Here is an 18591-nt window from a genome sequence, read left to right on the forward strand (position 1 = left end):
TGTACACCAAATGCTAGGCGGAAGAGTAGTCGGGTCCCAGAAGAAGTCATTGGCAGGCAAGAGAGTAGTCAGGTCCAGGTTGAGGTTGTGGGCAGGCAAGAGAGCAGTCAGGTCAGTCTGGGTCAGCAAAAAACACAAAGTAAAGCTAGTGATAAGACACAGAACCAAACATTGCAAAGGCTGAACCCTAAATACTCTTTTGGTCAGGAGACACATCCAACATTATTTTGGAGAACTCTTGAAGTGCCGGCAGGGATTTTGTAGGAACCATTTGAAGGTCTATCTTGATTTGGCAAATAACCTTGGAAGTCTTGGCAGGGACTCCATTGGACTTGGCCTGTACCATTGGAATTCCTGGCAGGGATTCTGCGAGTATCATTTGAAGTCCAGGCAGGATTGTAGGAGTACCATTTGAAGTCCAGGCAGGATTGTACGAGTACCATTGGAAGTCCCGGCAGGATTGAACGAGTACTATTTGAAGTCCTGGCAGGATTGTACGAGTACCATTTGAAGTCCTGGCAGGATTGTACGAGTACCATTTGAAGTCCTGGCAGGATTGTACGAGTCCCATTTGAAGTCCTGGCAGGATTGTACGAGCCCCATTTGAAGTCCTGGCAGGATTGTACGAGCCCCATTTGAAGTCCTGGCAGGATTGTACGAGCCCCATTTGAAGTCCTGGCAGGATTGTACGAGCCCCATTTGAAGTCCTGGCAGGATTGTACGAGCCCCATTTGAAGTCCTGGCAGGATTGTACGAGCCCCATTTGAAGTCCTGGCAGGATTGTACGAGTACCATTTGAAGTCCTGGAAAAAGTCAGAAAGGGTAAAGGTGCGCTATGGACCCTAAATCTGTTGAAATTATAAAATATGGTGGAGTGAAAAGTGATTAAAGTGAATAAAAGTATTTTAAATGAAAAAATATTTGAAATAAAAAGGAATAATTAAATGAATAAAGAATAAATAAATAAGTAATTACCCTAGAGGTAAGGACAGGGGCTGCCACTACCTTTATAATCACCCTAAAAGGTGAATAGTATAATTGTGTATCAAGGGGGTAGTCAATGGCGCACACCTGCTACTAGTATGTGCAAATTGCAAATCAAGTAATGAAAATCACATAATAAAATATCTCAAGACTAAATGCGTGATGACCCGTAGATTGGGTGAAATTATTTCATACCTAATACAATATTCAAAAATGTTCTTAAGAGTGCATATTGTTAAAAGTGCATAGTGCTCTGAAAATTATAAATACCCAAAAATACAAAAAACACAAAAACCAAAAAAATTATTAAAACCAAAAAATAATAAAATAAAATATCAAATTGCAATCGTGTTCTTTATGCGATTCCGAAATAATCGGAAACCGATATATCTCCACTTAGCAATTTCGGAATCGCATAAAGAACACGATTGCAATTTGATATTTTATTTTATTATTTTTTGGTTTTAATAATTTTTTTGTTTTTTGTATTTTTGGGTATTTATAATTTTCAGAGCACTATGCACTTTTAACAATATGCACTCTTAAGAACATTTTTGAATATTGTATTAGGTATGAAATAATTTTACCCAGTCTACAGGTCATCACGCATTTAGTCTTGAGATATTTTATTATGTGATTTTCATTACTTGATTTGCAATTTGCACATACTAGTAGCAGGTGTGCGCCGTTGACTACCCCCTTGATACACAATTATACCATTTGAAGTCCTGGCAGGATTCTACGAGTACCATTGGAAGTCCTGGCATGATTCTGTGGGTACCATTTGGTTTATTCCTGGCAGGATTGTGCGAGTATCATTGGGAGTCTGGGCAAAATTCTGAGGGGTACCAGTGGGAGTCCCAGCAGGGATTCTTAGAATAGGAGTTCTGGAAGTCTTGGCAGTTACAAGGGTAGATGGACAGTTGGCAAAACAGTTATATTCCAAAATAAAATGAACTATTTATGTTTGTCCCCTCATTGGAACATTTCCCTATCACTTCCTGCTATCTGACACTGGGCAGGAAGTGAGGGTCAATCTTCCCGGTAGGGACACTGTCAGTAGTACACATATCTGACACCTATTCCTGCCTTACCCCTCTGTATGTTGACTTATATTTATGGCGTCTGTTCACTCAGCTGTGTTTGTTCTTCTTAGATCTGGGTTGGCAGCCAGGGACTCTCCCAAGGAAAAACCAGAGGGAAGATCTACGTCATTGACACAGAGAAGAAGAGTGTGGAGAAGGAGCTGGTGGCACACACGGACATAGTAAAATCTCTATGCTCTGCAGAGGACCGCTATGTGCTAAGCGGCTCAGGAGATGAGGACGGCAAAGTGGCCATATGGAAAGTAGAATGAGCCAGTGGACGTTCAAGTCTTTTTTGGTGTACACTCTCCGGTCAGGGATAGATGGCAGAGTATGGTGGAACCGTATGATCTGTGGCTGCCGACAAGCAGGAGTCTTCAGATTTCGGTCTCTGGAATTGGGATCTTCCAGATAATGGTTGGAGAACAGGCTCATACTTTGGAAGGGGAAAACAAAGTGCTTATTCTGTTGAAGATCCAAGGAGAATTCTCGATGTCCGATTGGTGGAATTTTACAAGTGTTGTACCCTGCACAGTAACTCCAGATCTAATGGAGCATGACTGCAGATCCCATTTATCCTGGAAAAGATGCTAACTCAAACTTTGTAGGCCAAAGTGCTATTTATTAAAGATAGACTTATCTCATGCCACTTATTTTTCTCTACATTGTCCAGCTGCTGGAGATTGGCAGTTGTCTGAGCAGGGAACAGAGTGCAGTTTACCTGCTGTAGGGCTTCTTTAAACACTCCTAAGTTTGTCGTGAGGTGTGCTTGCCTGAAATGCCTTTCAAGGGAGAAGAGGATGCTGGGAGAATTCGGTTTTAGATGAACTCTTATGCCGCGTACACACTATCGGAATTTTGGTTGGAAAAAGCTCTGATGGTTTTCACGACGGAATTTCATTCAAGCTGTCTTGCATACACACGGTCACACCAAATTCCGACTGTCAAGAACGCGGTGACTAGAAAGAGGATTTCAATACCCAATAGCCAATAGCTTCCATTTTGTAGTTGAATCTGAGCATGCGTGAGTTTTTGCGCATCGGAATTGCACACACACAATCGGAATTTCCGATGGAAAGTTTTTCAGATTTTTGATGGCGGGAATTTGGCCAGCTAAATTCCGATGGAGCATACACACGGTCGCATGTTCCGATGAAAAGCTCTCATCGGTCTTTTTCTGGCCGAAATTCCGATCGTGTGTACGCGGCATTAGAGGGATGAAGTCTGATCCCAGGTTTTTTCTTTCTCGTTAGTATTTGTGTAAAGACTTTTACCTGTAATATATTTTAGTTATAAAATACACTAAACTGTGCAAAGATCGGTATTTCAGGCAGAAACTCCCATCGTGGTAATTGATGGATTTTTGTTTTGTTATCTATTGAGGTCACTAAGCCAGGGAGGAAAATACATTGTTCAACTCTCGGTGCCTTTTGTATAACTTGTTCACGAGACGTTTGAAATGTATTAATTTAACACAACGTTTTTTTTTGTTTTTTTTTTTTAACCTCTTCCAAACAATAGGAGCTGGCCCTTTAAGAGTTAACACGGGTTCCTGTGATCACTGTGATTGGCTGACATGGTGATCACGTGATCGGGAGCGCACTCCCAGCACAAAACAGCAATTCTGGCTGTATGCATATATATGGTAGCATGGCGTTACAGCCCACCACCGCACTGCTACATATAGGCATAGGGCCAATCAAGATCTAAGAAAAGGCTGAACTCCAGACAAACCGCTAAATACACAGAGGGAATATATGTGTGTATATGTATAAGATATATATATATATATATATATATATATATATATATATATATATATATATATGTATGTGTGTGTAAATATATATATATATATATATATATATATATATATATATATATATATATATATATATATATATATATATATGTGTGTGTGTGTATATGTGTGTGTGTGTGTGTATATGTATATATATGTATATATATATATATATATATATATTTATATATATAATTATGTGTGTGTATATAGATAGATAGATAGATATAGATATACAATATTTGCATGTATCCATGTTATTTTATTTATATTTGCCTGGAGTTCAGCTTTTATGCAAAAAAAAAAAAAAAGTTACCCTGTTTTTTGGTGCTGCAACCTCCATCAAACTTTTTGCCGTTCTTCACTTTCAGGGTGTTGGATGGATGTGCTCCCCGCTGTGCTCCATCCTCTGGTCTCTGTCATTGCTGTGTCCTGCCATGAACTGAAACCTACTTAGCATAGGTCGCAGGTCCTTCCCTTTTTTGTGCCTCCCCCCTGCTGAAGCGCCCAAGGTGGGTGCCTATTCTACCTGTGCATTGGCTTGGACCCCGTTGGGGGTCACAGGGTGAAACCAGAGCATGCAATGGGGGTGTGGGGCACATCCAGCCTCCTGGAAGTGTCAAATGCTTAAAGTGGTTGTAATGCATGTGAGGACATGCACCTCATGGGGCAGGCAGCCTTCCTGCGTTTGAAGAGATGCATGTTATCAGATAATCGGAATCGGCAGAATCTTTGATGCTTCTATTAGAGTTCTCCGGGGACAGCCGACCAAAGGAAGAAAAAGTTACATTTGCACACTTGATTGATTTGCCTGGATGTGTTAAGAGAGATGAGATATAGGTGCGCATATGCTTTAGATTTAAATGGTGCTTCCATGGAAGTCCATTCTGGAGGAATTCATCAACCAGCAGAGGAGAGGAAGAATACAAATTGCTTTAGTTTGGGATTATTGAAGTTTACAACAACGCATCCTATAGAGAACACAACCTGATGGTAAATCTTACTTTACATGCTGCTATATTTGTGTAGTATTTCTATAAATGTATATTTTCCTATAAAATGATTCTCTGTATTATAGCAATATATATATAGTTGTGTAAGTGACATGTATAGGGGATTTATTTGTGTTCTAAGGTGTGTACACAAATGTATCATACATATTTGTTTATTCAGATCTTGTAAAGTCATACTTATTATTAAATATATATATTTAAAAACACTCTTTGGAGATTGCTTTGGGTTTATGTTATGGTCACTGATGGGTGTTTTACTCATCAGTATCTCTTATTAGTATATTGTTACACTTCACACCTGTCAGTCACTTATCTCTCCTCTCTAGGTAAGTGACTGGTACCCGGCCATCCACATGATGTAAAGGAGAACGTGATCCATCAGACCAGGACATCTCCTTCAGTTTCTCATGCACCCATTGTAGGCGTTTTCAGCTGTGGACTTGGGTCAGGATGGGCACCCTGACTGGACTGCGGCTACCCAGCCCCATACACAACAAAGGGCGATGTTCTGTGTCTTCTGACACTTTTCTATCAGAACTAGCATTCACCTTTTCCGCAGTTTGAGCTCCAGTAGCTCTTCTGTTGGATCAGACTACACAGACCAGCCTTTCGCTGTCCATGAAAATGTCCTTGGTTTACCGAGTTTGCCTTCCTTGGACTTTTTGGTCGGTCCTGACCACTGCAGACCGGAGATATCCCACAAGGGGCGCACTAATACAGGAGGTGTGTTGCTGGTGAAAACCAAGGGAAAAAGCCTAAAATATATAACGTTTTTGGTTTTGGGTTTAATACTGCTTTAACCACTACAGTACTGGGCACTTTCGCCCCCTTCCTTCCCAGCCCAATTTTCAGCTTTCATCGCTCTCACACTTTCAGTGACAATTGCGCGGTCATGCTACACTGTACCCAAATGAAATTTTTATCATTTTGTTCGCACAAATACAGCTTTATTTTGGTGGTATTTATTCACGACTCCGTTTTTTATTTTTTGCGATCTAAGCGCAAAAAAAGCGGAAATTTTGAAAAAAAAACAATTTTTTCTTTTTTCTATTTTAAAAGAAATCCAATAAAATCAAATTTTGTCATAAATTTAAGCCAAAATGTATTCTGCTACATGTTTTGGTAAAAAAAAATTCAGTTAAGTGTATAATAATTGGTTTGTGTGATCACGGACATATGTACGCAAATGATCATGTACAGATGTGTGCAGGTGATCACGTACATATGTGTGCAGATAATCATTGGAACATGTGATTTTAGTGGGACATATGTGGGGGACATGTGTTTTTTTATTTGGGGGCATGTCTTTTTATTATTTTGGACATGTGTGTTTTGGGGACATGTGTGGTGACATGTGTGTTTACACTGTGTGGTGATGTGTGTATTACAATAAACTGGTGATCAGTTAGTAAAAACAGCCCATACTCACTGATCACCAACCGGCTGCAGCGATCTCCTCTCCTCTCCTCAGCGATGACTTCTGTGTGAGGAGAGGAGGAGCCGATTGCCTAGCAACCGGCTGTTTGTTTACATCACATGAAAGCCATGATTGGACACGGCGGTCAGGAGGGCCAATCACAGAGCCCTCCTGCCGATCCGAGATGCGCCGTGTCCGGGTGACACGAGCACATCGGGATTGCGCCGCTGCGCGGGCACGTGATCCCCCCTCCTGAAGGACGTTCCTGAACGTCCTATCAGAAGTAGAGAGCTCCCACCCAGCCGTATATGTACATTGGACGGGTGGGAAGTGGTTAAAGATGAACTCTGGGTTATAAAAAAAGTACTCTTGTAGTAGGGCCTTCCACACTGCAAGGGTTAATTGAAGGTTGAGTCTAGGGGGTAAGTACCCTTCCTCCGACAGGCCTCCAGCCCCCTCCTCTCTTCTTCAGGGCTCCAGCTTGTGGACGGACCCTTACTGTCCTCATAAAATGCACAACTATTGGTCCTGCATTGTATGTGATGACAGCTCATGATGCGCCAAAGGGAAGAGGCTTCAGGGAACCAATCACACAATGTATTGAAAGCCTGCCGGAGGGGGGAATAAGGTATTACAGCCAATTCCTCTAGCCCTAGAAATAAAGTGGTTGTAAACCCTTCCATATACCCAGAGAAGTGACTACCCTTAGGTGATACACAGGGATGAAACATATCCTCCTATATACACTCACCGGACACTTTATTAGGTACACCTTACTAGTACCGGGTCATTCTTCATGGCATAGATTCTACAAGGTGTTGGAAACATTCCTCAGAGATTTTGGTCCATAGTGACATGTTAGTAGATTTCTCGGCTGCACATTCATGATGCCAATCTCCCATTCCACCACATCTGAAAAGGTTCTTTATTGGATGAGATGTGGGGAGTGTGGAGGCCATTGGAGGACAGGGACCTCATTGTCCAGTGGTGAGATGATTAGAGCTTTGTCACATGGTGCATTATCCTGCTGGAAGGAGCCATCAGAAGATGGGGACACTGTAGTCATAAAAAGATGGACATGGTCAGCAACAATACTCAGGTAGGCTGTGGAGTTTAAACAATGCTCAATTGGTACTAAGGGGCCCAAAGTATGCCAAGAAAATATCCCCTACAACAGGGATATGCAATTAGCGGACCTCCAGCTGTTGCAGAACTACAAGTCCCATAAGGCATAGCAAAACTCTGACAGCCACAAGTATGACACCCAGAGGCATGATGGGACTTGTAGTTTTGCAACAGCTGGAGGTCCACTAATTGTATATTTCTACCCTACACCATTACACCACCACCACCAGCCTGAACTGCTGATACAAGGCAGGATGGATCCATGCTTTCATGTTTACGCCAAATTCTGACCCCCTCCATCTGAATGACACAGCTGAAATCTTAAATAAGGGCGTTAGCCAATGCATCCCATTGGGTAATACATTTAAAAGAGCAAACAAAAGTCCTGGATGGCTTAACTCCAATGTAAAAATGCACATAAAAGCAAAGGAGAAGGCCTTCAAAAAATACAAGGTTGGGGATCATCATCAGCATTCAGACTTTATAAAGAATGCAACAAGAAATGTAAGGGTGGCTAAGATAGACCGCAAAAGTCATAGCGGAGGAGAGAAAAAAAATTCCAAGAAATTCTTTAAGTATGTAAACAGTAATAAAAGGGAGGACAGACCATATTGGCCCCATAAAGAATGAGGAAGGACATCTGGTTACAAAGGATGGGGAGATGGCGAAGGTATTGAAATTATTCTTCTCCTCAGTCTTCACGAGGGAATTGGGGAGCTTCAGTAACCAAAACTGCAGTGTTTATCCTCATGACATCACAGGAAGCACCTCCATGGTTAACAGAGGACAGGATTAAAATTAGACTTGGGAAACTTAACATTAATCAATCATTGAGACCAGATGGCTTGCACCCGAGGGTATTTAGGGAACTTGGTTAAGTAATTGCCAGACCATTGTTCCTAATTTTTACTGACAGTCTACTGACTGGAATGGTACCAGCTGATTGGAGAAAAGCCAATGTAGCACCAATATTTAAAAAGGGCCCAAATAAATCTCTGGTAATTACAGACCAGTTAGCCTAACATCAATAGTATGCAAGCTCTTGGAGGGGATTATAAGACTAGATACAATATTTTAGTAATGAGAACAATAGCAGTAATCAGCATGGATTCATGAAGAATCGTTCTTGCCAAACCAATCTATTAACCTTCTATGAGGAGCTGAGTTGCCATCTAGATCAAGGGAGGACCATAAAACGTGGTGTATCTGGATTTCGCAAAAGCATTTGACACAGTTCCCCATAAACATTTACTGTACAAAATAAGGTCCGTTGCCATGTACCATAGGGTGAGTACATGGATTGAAAACTGGCTACAAGGGCGAGTTCAGAGGGTGGTGATAAATGGGCAGTACTCGGAATGGTGAGGGGTGGGTAGTGGGGTCCCCCAGAGTTCTGTGCTGGGGCCAATCCTGTTTAATTTATTCATAAACGACCTGGAGAATGGGGTAAACAGTTCAAATACAGAGATTGCGGATGGTACTATGATACTAATAATAATAACTAATAACAAAATACTCTGCTCACCACCAACAACTTCGGCATATTTTGTCCCAACATTGGCACTTATTGACTGAACATCACATATTAGGAAACTATGTCAAACCTACCCCAGAATTAGTTTTTAAAAAAGCCACCTCTCTCCGTGATAAATTAACAAAAAGTCACTATCAAATGCCCTCTGGATCTTTGGAGGGACCCAGAGGCACGTATAAATGTGGCCAATGCTCTAAATGCCCATGGATTCAAGAAGGAGGGGTTACAATATTACCGAATGGAGAGATGTTTCGGCCTTCACACCATGCCGATTGCGGCACCCGAGGGCTGGTTTACCTGATGGTCTGCGCCTGCCAAGCATTTTATGTAGGGAAGACCATCAGGGAATTACGCCAGCGCTTGGGTGACCATCTCCACTATTCGACCAATGGGAAAATGACCACGGTAGGTCGCCATGTGGGTATACACCACAAATTTCAATTTGATTTAGTAAAATTCTTTGTCCTTGAAGTTATCCCACAGGACCCCAGAGGGGGTAATTGGGATCAGGCCATTTTGAGACGCGAAGCATTATGGATAGAGCGGCTGAATGCTCTCACCCCCCCTGGCCTAAATGAAGCCCATTCCTACAAATGTTTTCTTTGAAGATGCTACATGTTGTACATGTACACTGTACACTTTTTCCCATTTTTAAAGAATACAGGTAATGCCCTAGAACCTTGCATTTGGTTTGAGGGCACTGGACTGAAGAGGGTTTCTGTGAGGGAAGTGACATTAGCCCTCCCCTTACCTCCTCTTTCTTTTCCTTCCTCTTTCCGTTTCATTTTCACGTTTTTCTTACGCTCACCTTTTTTCCCCCCCTCCTGTCGTTCCTAGTATTAGAATTCTTTGCCATTAGACGCTAATACTCGCTTGGTTATACTGATTTTGTGATATCATATCACTATTTAGTAATTTTCATATTTATTTAAAGTAAAATTTGGTTCCCCTTTAAATGTGGAATCTATATGATTCAGGTGCTATTCTGAGGACGGTCCTTTTATGACTTTTATATATATTTTTTTGTATGTTAGCTGGTTTGGTCTGGCGATTGTCACCTGCGGCCGGCCTGAGCCACCAGGTGAGGGTGGCCTTTGTTGCCGCCCCGCTTGGTGACGGGGGTCCGCGGCATTGTGACACTCCCCAGTCCATTCACAGCAATAAACTTTGTACTACAGTCTTGGATCATGACTCTGCTATGCTTTCCCCTATTGGTTCTTCCCTGTCCCGCAGCTGGATAGACCTGAGGAGTTTATTCTCCCCCCCTTGGGCGGACGTGTGGCACCCTGGTGTGATTTTCACACCTCCCATTTCACTGCAGACATTCTCTGCAGTTTTACATGGGAGCGCAATACAATGCGCAGGCTGCCTGACCCGGACTGATCCCTGCTTGGTTGAGGCGATGGTGAACGGGGATTATGTGTCACACAAATCCCCGCCCAGCCACGCCCCTAGACATTCCCCCTGGTCTTCCGTTCATGGGGAATATGTTGGCCGTGCGCACGAGTACATCCGCGCATGCGCCGTGATGCGGGGACAGGATTATGGAGCACACCACTGTGCCCTGAACACTTCCGGGTTGGGGGTTTAAATGGCGCGCTCGAGATTTGAATCTTCAGAGCGCTGCCTGTGTGGAGACGAGCAATGCGTAGGACCTCTGAGCTTCAGGTATTGTCCCTTCATTCTGACTCTATATATGTTTCAGCTACATGCATTTCCTCTCCTGGTCCGTCTAAATGCTTGGTCATTGATTAACTATGCTTACCCTTTATTCTGAACCAGGAAAAATCTGTAATTGAAATTCTGGACATCCCTTATAGAAAATTTGGTGACATCTTAGAAGTATTTGATCTAACTATCCAATGTATTTGGGGTATGTCTTCCGTTTAAACAATAATAATCCTCTGAGGTGCACACTGCTTTTATTGACCATGGCTCACTGGGTGCCTTTTGTCAACATGAGAGATCTTATCTATCCATCTCTTTACTCATTCTCTTATACTGTTCTACCTTACCAGCCCATGGTCTCTGATATACTTATCCCTCTCTATTGAACACCATCTAAATGGACCATTGCATTATTATTATTTTTTCAGTCCTTGTATGCGCTGTTCAGAGTCTCTCCACCTTGCCCCCCGTGTCCGCCCTTAGGGGGGGCACCCTGTTTTGAGGGTGTCTCGAAGTAGGTCGCTCGTGTGCTGTGGGTTGGGAGCTCCAGGGGTGAGTTATGATCCAACACTGTTTTTTCTAATGTAATGCTGATGTATTGTCTATTCATTACTGCTGTTACTGTTATCTCTTTTTTCTGTAAAAAACTTCTTGATATTTTGTATGATATTATTGTATACTCATATATATATTTTTCATACTAGACTTATAAAAGTGACGTTCCCTGAGGAAGCGGTGTTCTTAGTACCGCGAAACCGGTCGGATTTATGCGTCATCTCTGTATCTCCGTAAAACATTTAATTGTTTAGAACTTGAACCAATTGGGTCCTGTGATTGGATTTAATAATGTGGTTCTGCTACAGCAATGTTTTTGTATTATCTGTTATATGGATCAAATCATAATAAAATGTAATTGTGTTTTAACGATTGTTTCACAATATTTTCTGATACCGTAATAGTCCCTGTTCCCACTGAACCAATTGGAAATTCATCTCTTTGAGGTTGTTTCCTCTTGGTTGTTCTGAGCTATATGCCCAGTTTTTTCTTATATACTATGATACTAAGCTAAGCAGGGGAATAAATTCTCCGCAGGATGTGGAAATCTTGCAAGAAGATCTAAACATATTAATGGGGTGGGCAACTACATGGCAAATAAGCTTTAAGGTAGAAAAATGTAAAATAATGCATTTTTGGGTGGCAAAAATATGAATGTAATCTATACACTGGGGGGAGAACCTCTGGGGGAATCTGGGATGGAAAAGGACCTGGGGTCCTATTAGATGATAGGCTCAGCAATGGCATGCAATGCCAAGCTGCTGCTAACAAAGCAAACAGAAAAAATAAATGCATAGAGGGTTCATTACTGTAAAAGTGGCAAGGATGTGGAATTCCCTTACACAGGTGGTGGTCTCAGCGGGGAGCATTGATAGTTTAAAAAAACTATTAGATAAGCACCTGAACGACTACAACATACAGGGATATACAATGTAATACTGACCTATAATCACACACATAGGATGGACTTGATGGACTTGTGTCTTTTTTCAACCTCACCTACGATGTAACTATGTATATATGAAATCAGACCAGGCAACATTTTTCCAACCTTCTATTGTCCAGTTTTGGTGATCCTGTGCGAATTGTAGCCTCAGTTTCCTATTCTTAGCTGACAGGAGTGACACCCGGTGTGGTCTTCTGCTGCTGTAGGCCATCTGCTTCAAGATTCGATGTGTTGTGCTTTCAGAGATGGTATTCTGCATACCTTGGTTGTAACGAGTGGTTTATTTGAGTTACTGTTGCCTTTCTATCGTCTGCCCATTCTCCTCTGACATTAACAAGGCATTTTCCTCCACCCAACTGCTGCTCACTGGATATTTTCTCTTTTTAAGACCATTCTCTGTAAACCCGAGAGATAGTTTGTGTGAAAATCCCAGAAATACTCAGACCAGTCCGTCTGCCACCAACAACCATGCCAGGTTCAAAGTCACTTAAATCCCCTTTCTTCCCCATTCTGATGCTCGGTTTGAACTTCAGCAAGTCGCCTTCACCACATCTAGATTCCTAAATACATTGAGTTGCTGCCATGTGATTGGCTGATTACATAATTGGTGAGGTTGAATAAAGACAACAGTCAATCCAGTCCAACCTGTGTGTGTGTGTGTGTGTAAAAAATCATTTCCCATATCCCCGTATATTGTTTTCGCTAAGATGCACATACAAGATTAGCAATTTGTGTTATCAAGCAATTGAACAGGCGTACCTAATAAAGAGTGAGTGTAAGCTGTAGTGATTCATGCAGATAATGGAGGAGCGAGGCAGAGGACAGAAATTACACTTCAGTGCTCTGGATTGAAACAAGTACACATTACAGAGAGATATGCTTTGTTCATATTTTATGTCTGAGGTTTACAACCACTTTTCGGTGTCTAACCCTTGCAATGTGGGGAGGGCTCATGGCAAAAGGTATTGGGAGGTGTTAATAGAGAAACCTGAGGATAAAGAACCGGACCGCAGCTGTACCAGATTGCATAGGCCACAGCAGCTAGACGAGGTCACCAAATCATCTATATACTTATTACTGTATTTTCTGGTTCCTTGACCGTTTGCTGTATAAGTTTAGCCAATTCCGGTACCCAGCACAGTTCAAACCAGTCCGAAGTACTCCAGTCCATGGATTGTTTTTCTTCTTCTGGTCTCTGTACTATATATCACAAATAGAAAATTCACAACAAGCGTATTATTCAATAATCCGCACCACTGAGCTCTGCAGGCCGGCAACGGATCCGATAGAAAACCAATTTCTTATATTTCATTAAAAATTGAAATCTCATTTGCAGCTACATATGTAAGGGTCACACACTACAGTACTTCTGGAAATTTAGTCCTACTCGGTTTAGGGGGAAATTTACTAGGAGGGTGCCAAATCTGGTGCAGCTCTGCATAGAAACCAATCAGCTTCCAGATTTTATTGTCAATGCTTAATTGAACAAGCAGTAGTTCGAAGATGAATGGCTACCATGTACGGCTGCACCATATTCTGAGTGCTCCGGTTTTAGTAAATTTCCCTGTATGAGGGAACCAGCAATGGTGCCTTTCTAGCCGTACATTAGTAGAAGTCTTTCAGTCCCAGTAAGTCCGTGTCTCTGAACCTACAGTGGTGTGAAAAAGTGTTTGCCCCCTTCCTCATTTCCTGTTCCTTTGCATGTTTGTCACACTTAAGTGTTTCGGAACATCAAACCAATTGAAACAATAGTCAAGGACAACACAAGTAAACACAAAATGCAATTTGTAAATGAAGGTGTTTATTATTAAAGGTGAAAAAAAATCCAAACCATCATGGCCCTGTGTGAAAAAGTGATTGCCCCCTAAACCTAATAACTGGTTGGGCCACACTTAGCAGCAACAACTGCAACCAAGCGTTTGCGATAACGTGCAATGAGGCTTTTACAGCGTCCTGGAGGAATTTTGGCCCACTCATCTTTGCAGAATTGTCCTAATTCAGTTACATTAGAGGGTTTTCGAGCATGAACGGCCTTTTTAAGGTCATACCACAACATCTCAATAGGATTCAGGTCAGGACTTTGGCTAGGCCACTCCAAAGTCTTCATTTTGTTTTTCTTCAGCCATTCGGTGGTGGACTTGCTGGTGTGTTTAGGATCATTGTCCTGCTGCAGAACCCAAGTTCGTTTCAGCTTGAGTACATGAACAGATGGTCGGACATTCTCCTTCAGGATCTCTTGGTAGACAGCAGAATTCATAGTTCCTTTTATCACGGCAAGTCTTCCAGGTCCTGAAGCAGCAAAACAGCCCCAGACCATCACACTACCACCACCATATTTTACTGTTGGTATAATGTTCTTTTTATGAAATGCAGTGTTCCTTCTACGCCAGATATACTTGGACACACACCTTCCAAAGAGTTCCACTTTTGTCTCATCGGTCCACAGAATGTTGTCCCAAAAGTCTTGGGGATCATCAAGATGTGTTGTGGAGAAATTGAGATGAGCTTTGATGTTCTTTTTGCTCAGCAGTGGTTTTCTCCTTGGAACTCTGCCATGCAGGCCATTTTTGCCCAGTCTTTTCCTGATGGTGGAGGCATGAACGCTGACCTTAACTGAGGCCAGTGAGGCCTGCAGTTCCTTGGACGTTGTTGTGGGATCTTTTGTGACCTCTTGGATGAGTCGTCGCTGCGCTCTTGGGGTAATTTTGGGCAGCCGGACACTCCTGGGAAGGTTCACCACTGTTCCATGTCTTCGCCATTTGTGGATAATGGCTCTCACTGTGCTTCGCTGGATTCCCAAAGCTTTGGAAATGGCTTTATAACCCTTTCCAGACTGATAGATCTCAATTACTTTCTTTCTCAATTGTTCCTGAATTTTTTTGGGTCTCGGCATGATGTGTAGCTTTTAAGGATCTTCTGGTGGACCTTACTGTGTCAAGCAGCTCCTATTTAAGTGATGCCTTGATTGTGAACAGGTGTGGCAATAATCAGGCCTGGGTGTGGCTAGAGAAATTGAACTCAGGTGTGGACAACCACAGTTATAGTATGTTTTAACAAGGGGGGGAATCACTTTTTCACACAGGGCCATGATGGTTTGGATTTTTTTTCACCTTTAATAATAAACACCTTTATTTACAAATTGCATTTTGTGTTTACTTGTGTTGTCCTTGACTATTGTTTAAATTGATTTGATGTTCCGAAACACTTAAGTGTGACAAACATGCAAAGGAACAGGAAATGAGGAAGGGGGCAAACACTTTTTCACACCACTGTATGTAGAGGGCTGGGATGTCATCCAAAGGCCAGTCTTCTAGCCCACGGTTTGAACTTCTGTCCTTCCATTGTTGGATTACAGTAGAGTCCTTCACACTTCAGAGGAGACTTCATAGCTCCATGTTGTGACTTCCTTGTATGTTTGCGTTCAACTGACTTCTCAGGTTTTTATCGAAATCTCAGCAGGGTTGAAACGCATTTTTCCACCATTGTCTGGAGATACCAAGAACAAGGCAAGTCACCTTCTTTATTTCTGGTAGTCCTGAGGAAAAAAAATAAAACCGTTCTGCAGGAAAGTCTTCCAGGTATATCACAAAAAGTAGTCACAGAAAAACCATAGTTAGCACTATCATCAGAGGCGGCTCTCTAATTAGGCAAATTAGGCAGTCGCCTAAGGCCTCACACTTACAGGGGCCTCGCGGCTGCCTAATTTGCCTGTGCTCGATCACTAATGCGGACTGACCAACTGGCTTCAGGTGCCAACTGTAAAAGGCGTGCGGGCAGCCATAGGGCACACAGGAGGGGCCGCAAGTCCATGTGGGGCCCTAAATTAGCTGAGGTAGCTGGGCTGCTCCTTCAGCCCGCGCCGCTCACCTGGCCTCTCCGTGGCTGGCAGGCTGCCTATTCAGGTCAGCAATCGGGCCAGGCGGCGGAAACTATCCAGCTCCCCTTTGACTGTCTGTGAAGGGGAAGGAGGAGCTCTGATGGATGGATGGATACCATCCCAGCGCCTGCTACAGCCTGACCGACCGCAACGAGAGAAAGTGAGTGCTTCAACCGTGCAGCCCTCCTGTGTGCCTGGATAGGAGGGAGTGGCGGGGACAGCAGCTGCATATGGAGGAATTGATCTTTCCATATCCCTTCTGCAGCCGCTGAATGCCAGCTTCATCTGCGGATATTCAGTGGCTGCAGAAAGAATATAGAAAGATCAATTCTTCTATATGCTTTGCAGTTGTCCCTGCCGCTCCTCCTATCCAACTTCTTTTACTACCCCCTGGTCCCTCCCAGCTCTCCCTGCCCCACCCCCCTGCTCACCCATGCTCTCCCCCCCACTGTGCTGTCCAGTCCCCCCCACTCCTGCCCCCCCGTGCTCTGTGCTCCCTGGCCCCCCCAAAGTGCTCTCTGGTCCCCCCATACTCCCCCCCACTTCTCTGCAGCTCCCCCCCAGTGCCCTCCAATCCCCTCATGCTCTCTGGCTCCCCTCCACTGTGCTCTTCAGCCCCCCCCCCCAGTGCTTTCTTCTCCCCTCCGTGCTCCCTGGTGCCTCCCAGTTCTACCTGCCCCCTGGGTGTTCTCTGCCCCCTGAGCTCTCCAGTTTTCCCCAGTGCTCTCCAGCCCCTCTGGCCCCCCCTGTGCTTTCCACTCTACCCCTGAGCTCTCCAGCCCCCACAGTGCTCTTTGGCTCCCCCCGTGCTCTCTGCTCTCTTGTGCTCTCCAACCCCCACTTATCTCCCTGGCTCCCCCCCCCATGCTCTCCACCCCAATGTGCTATCCAGTTTCCCCCCAGTGCTCTGCAACTCCCCCACCCCCCTGTGCTCCCTGGCTCCCCCCTTGCTCTCCACCTCACAGTGCTCTCTAGCCCCCCCAGTGCTTTCTGCTTCCCCCATTGCTCTCTGCCCTCTTGTGCTCTCCAGCCCCCACTTATCTCCCTGGCTCCACCCATGCTCTCCACCCCACTGTGCTATCCAGCTCCCCCAGTGCTCTTCATCCCCCACCCTCCCTGTGCTCTTCTGCCCCTCTCCTGGTACCCTCTGGCCCCCATGTTCTCCACCACCCCCCGTGCTCTCTGCCCCCGCCAGGCTCCGCGCTCCCGCCAGTGCGCCCCACAGTGCTCTCCAGCTCCTCCAGTGATCTCCAACCCCCCCCCGCTCTCCACTCCCCCAGTCCTCTCGCCCCCCCCCCCCCTCCACTCTGCTGCTCTCAGCCTCACTCCCGTGCCGGATTGATAGTCCTGGAGGGAGACGAGCTCTAAGGACCTCCCAGGACTGGAGGACAGGCTGATTGGGGCTGGAAAACGAGGACAGAAGGAAGATTCAGGTGGCCAGGAACCACTCCATCTCACAGAAAACAGATCCTTTGGAAGGAGCAGGGCACTGTCCCCACCCAGAATGAGAACGGACCCTGCTGGCATGCAAGGTACTGTACCAAGCATCACACACTCTTTTCTACAGACAGGCACTGCAGACTGGGACATGGGGCACAGGAGCTCTCTCTCTCTCACCCTCCTCTCTCTCACCCTCCTCTCTCTCACCCCCTCTCTCTCTCTCACCCCCTCTCTCTCTCACCCCCTCTCTCTCTCACCCCCTCTCTCTCTCACCCCCTCTCTCTCACCCTCCTCTCTCTCTCACCCTCCTCTCTCTCACCCTCCTCTCTCTCTCTCTCACCACCTCTCTCTCACCCTCCTCTTTCACCCCCCTCTCTCTCTCCCCTCCTCTCTCTCACCCTCCTCTCCCTCTCTCTCTCTCATGCCCTCTCTCTCACCCTCTTCTCTCTCCCCCCATGCTGGGCACTCGGAAGTCACTCGGCTGTGTTAGAAAAGCGAATGAATATTCGCTTTCCTAACACTAAACCGCCTCTCCGCCAATCAGGTGCTCAGATCTGTTACCTGTCACCTGATTGGCTGAAACGGCAGGTGCTGTGATTGAACGCCAGGCGTCCAATCATAGCAGAGGACAGGAAGAGAGGATGGGAGAAGATATTGAGGAGCTGTCCCACCGAGACAGGTAAGTGCAGACGGGGGGCCCGGCGGGGGGCACACTGGCAGAATTTGATACGGCACAGTGGCTGCGTTTGATGGGCACAGTGGTGGCCATTGTGGGCACAGTGACGGCAATTGATGGGCACAGTAGCGGTGACTGATGGCACAGTGGCTGCGTTTGATGGCACAGTGGCTGCGATTGATGGGCACAGTGGCTGCAATTGATGGCACAGTGGCTGCGTTTGATGGCACAGTGGCCGCGATTGATGGGCACAGTGGCTGCGTTTAAACGCACAGTGGCTGCGACTGATGGACACAGTGGCGGCGATTGATGGGCACAGTGGCTGCTATTGATGGGGTTTTCCTCTGAATTTTTCAGTTTGTTTCCGCCCCCCCCCCCCCCCAACAATTTTGAGCACCAGCCGCCGCTGTCGCTCAATTCTCGGTCTTGGAAGCAGGGGAGACAGATGCAGCATCAGACTGATGTTGCAT

General features: G+C 44.8%; 1 protein-coding gene across 1 annotated transcript in view; it reads left to right on the plus strand.

Moving 5' to 3' along the window:
• DENND3 (DENN domain containing 3) overlaps positions 1–3873 on the plus strand; it is a 138605-nt gene extending 134732 nt beyond the window's left edge. Inside the window, exon 23 of the mRNA XM_077493411.1 lies at positions 2141–3873. Coding sequence (XP_077349537.1) covers positions 2141–2341 — 201 coding nt within the window. The 3' untranslated portion in view covers positions 2342–3873. The remainder of the gene's footprint in view (positions 1–2140) is intronic.
• Positions 3874–18591: the final 14718 nt, after the last annotated feature.

This window comes from Lithobates pipiens, unplaced genomic scaffold (genome assembly GCF_037356315.1).
Source record: "Lithobates pipiens isolate NorthernLeopardFrog02 unplaced genomic scaffold, aLitPip1_a1.2 Scaffold_19, whole genome shotgun sequence".
NCBI lineage: Eukaryota > Metazoa > Chordata > Amphibia > Anura > Ranidae > Lithobates > Lithobates pipiens.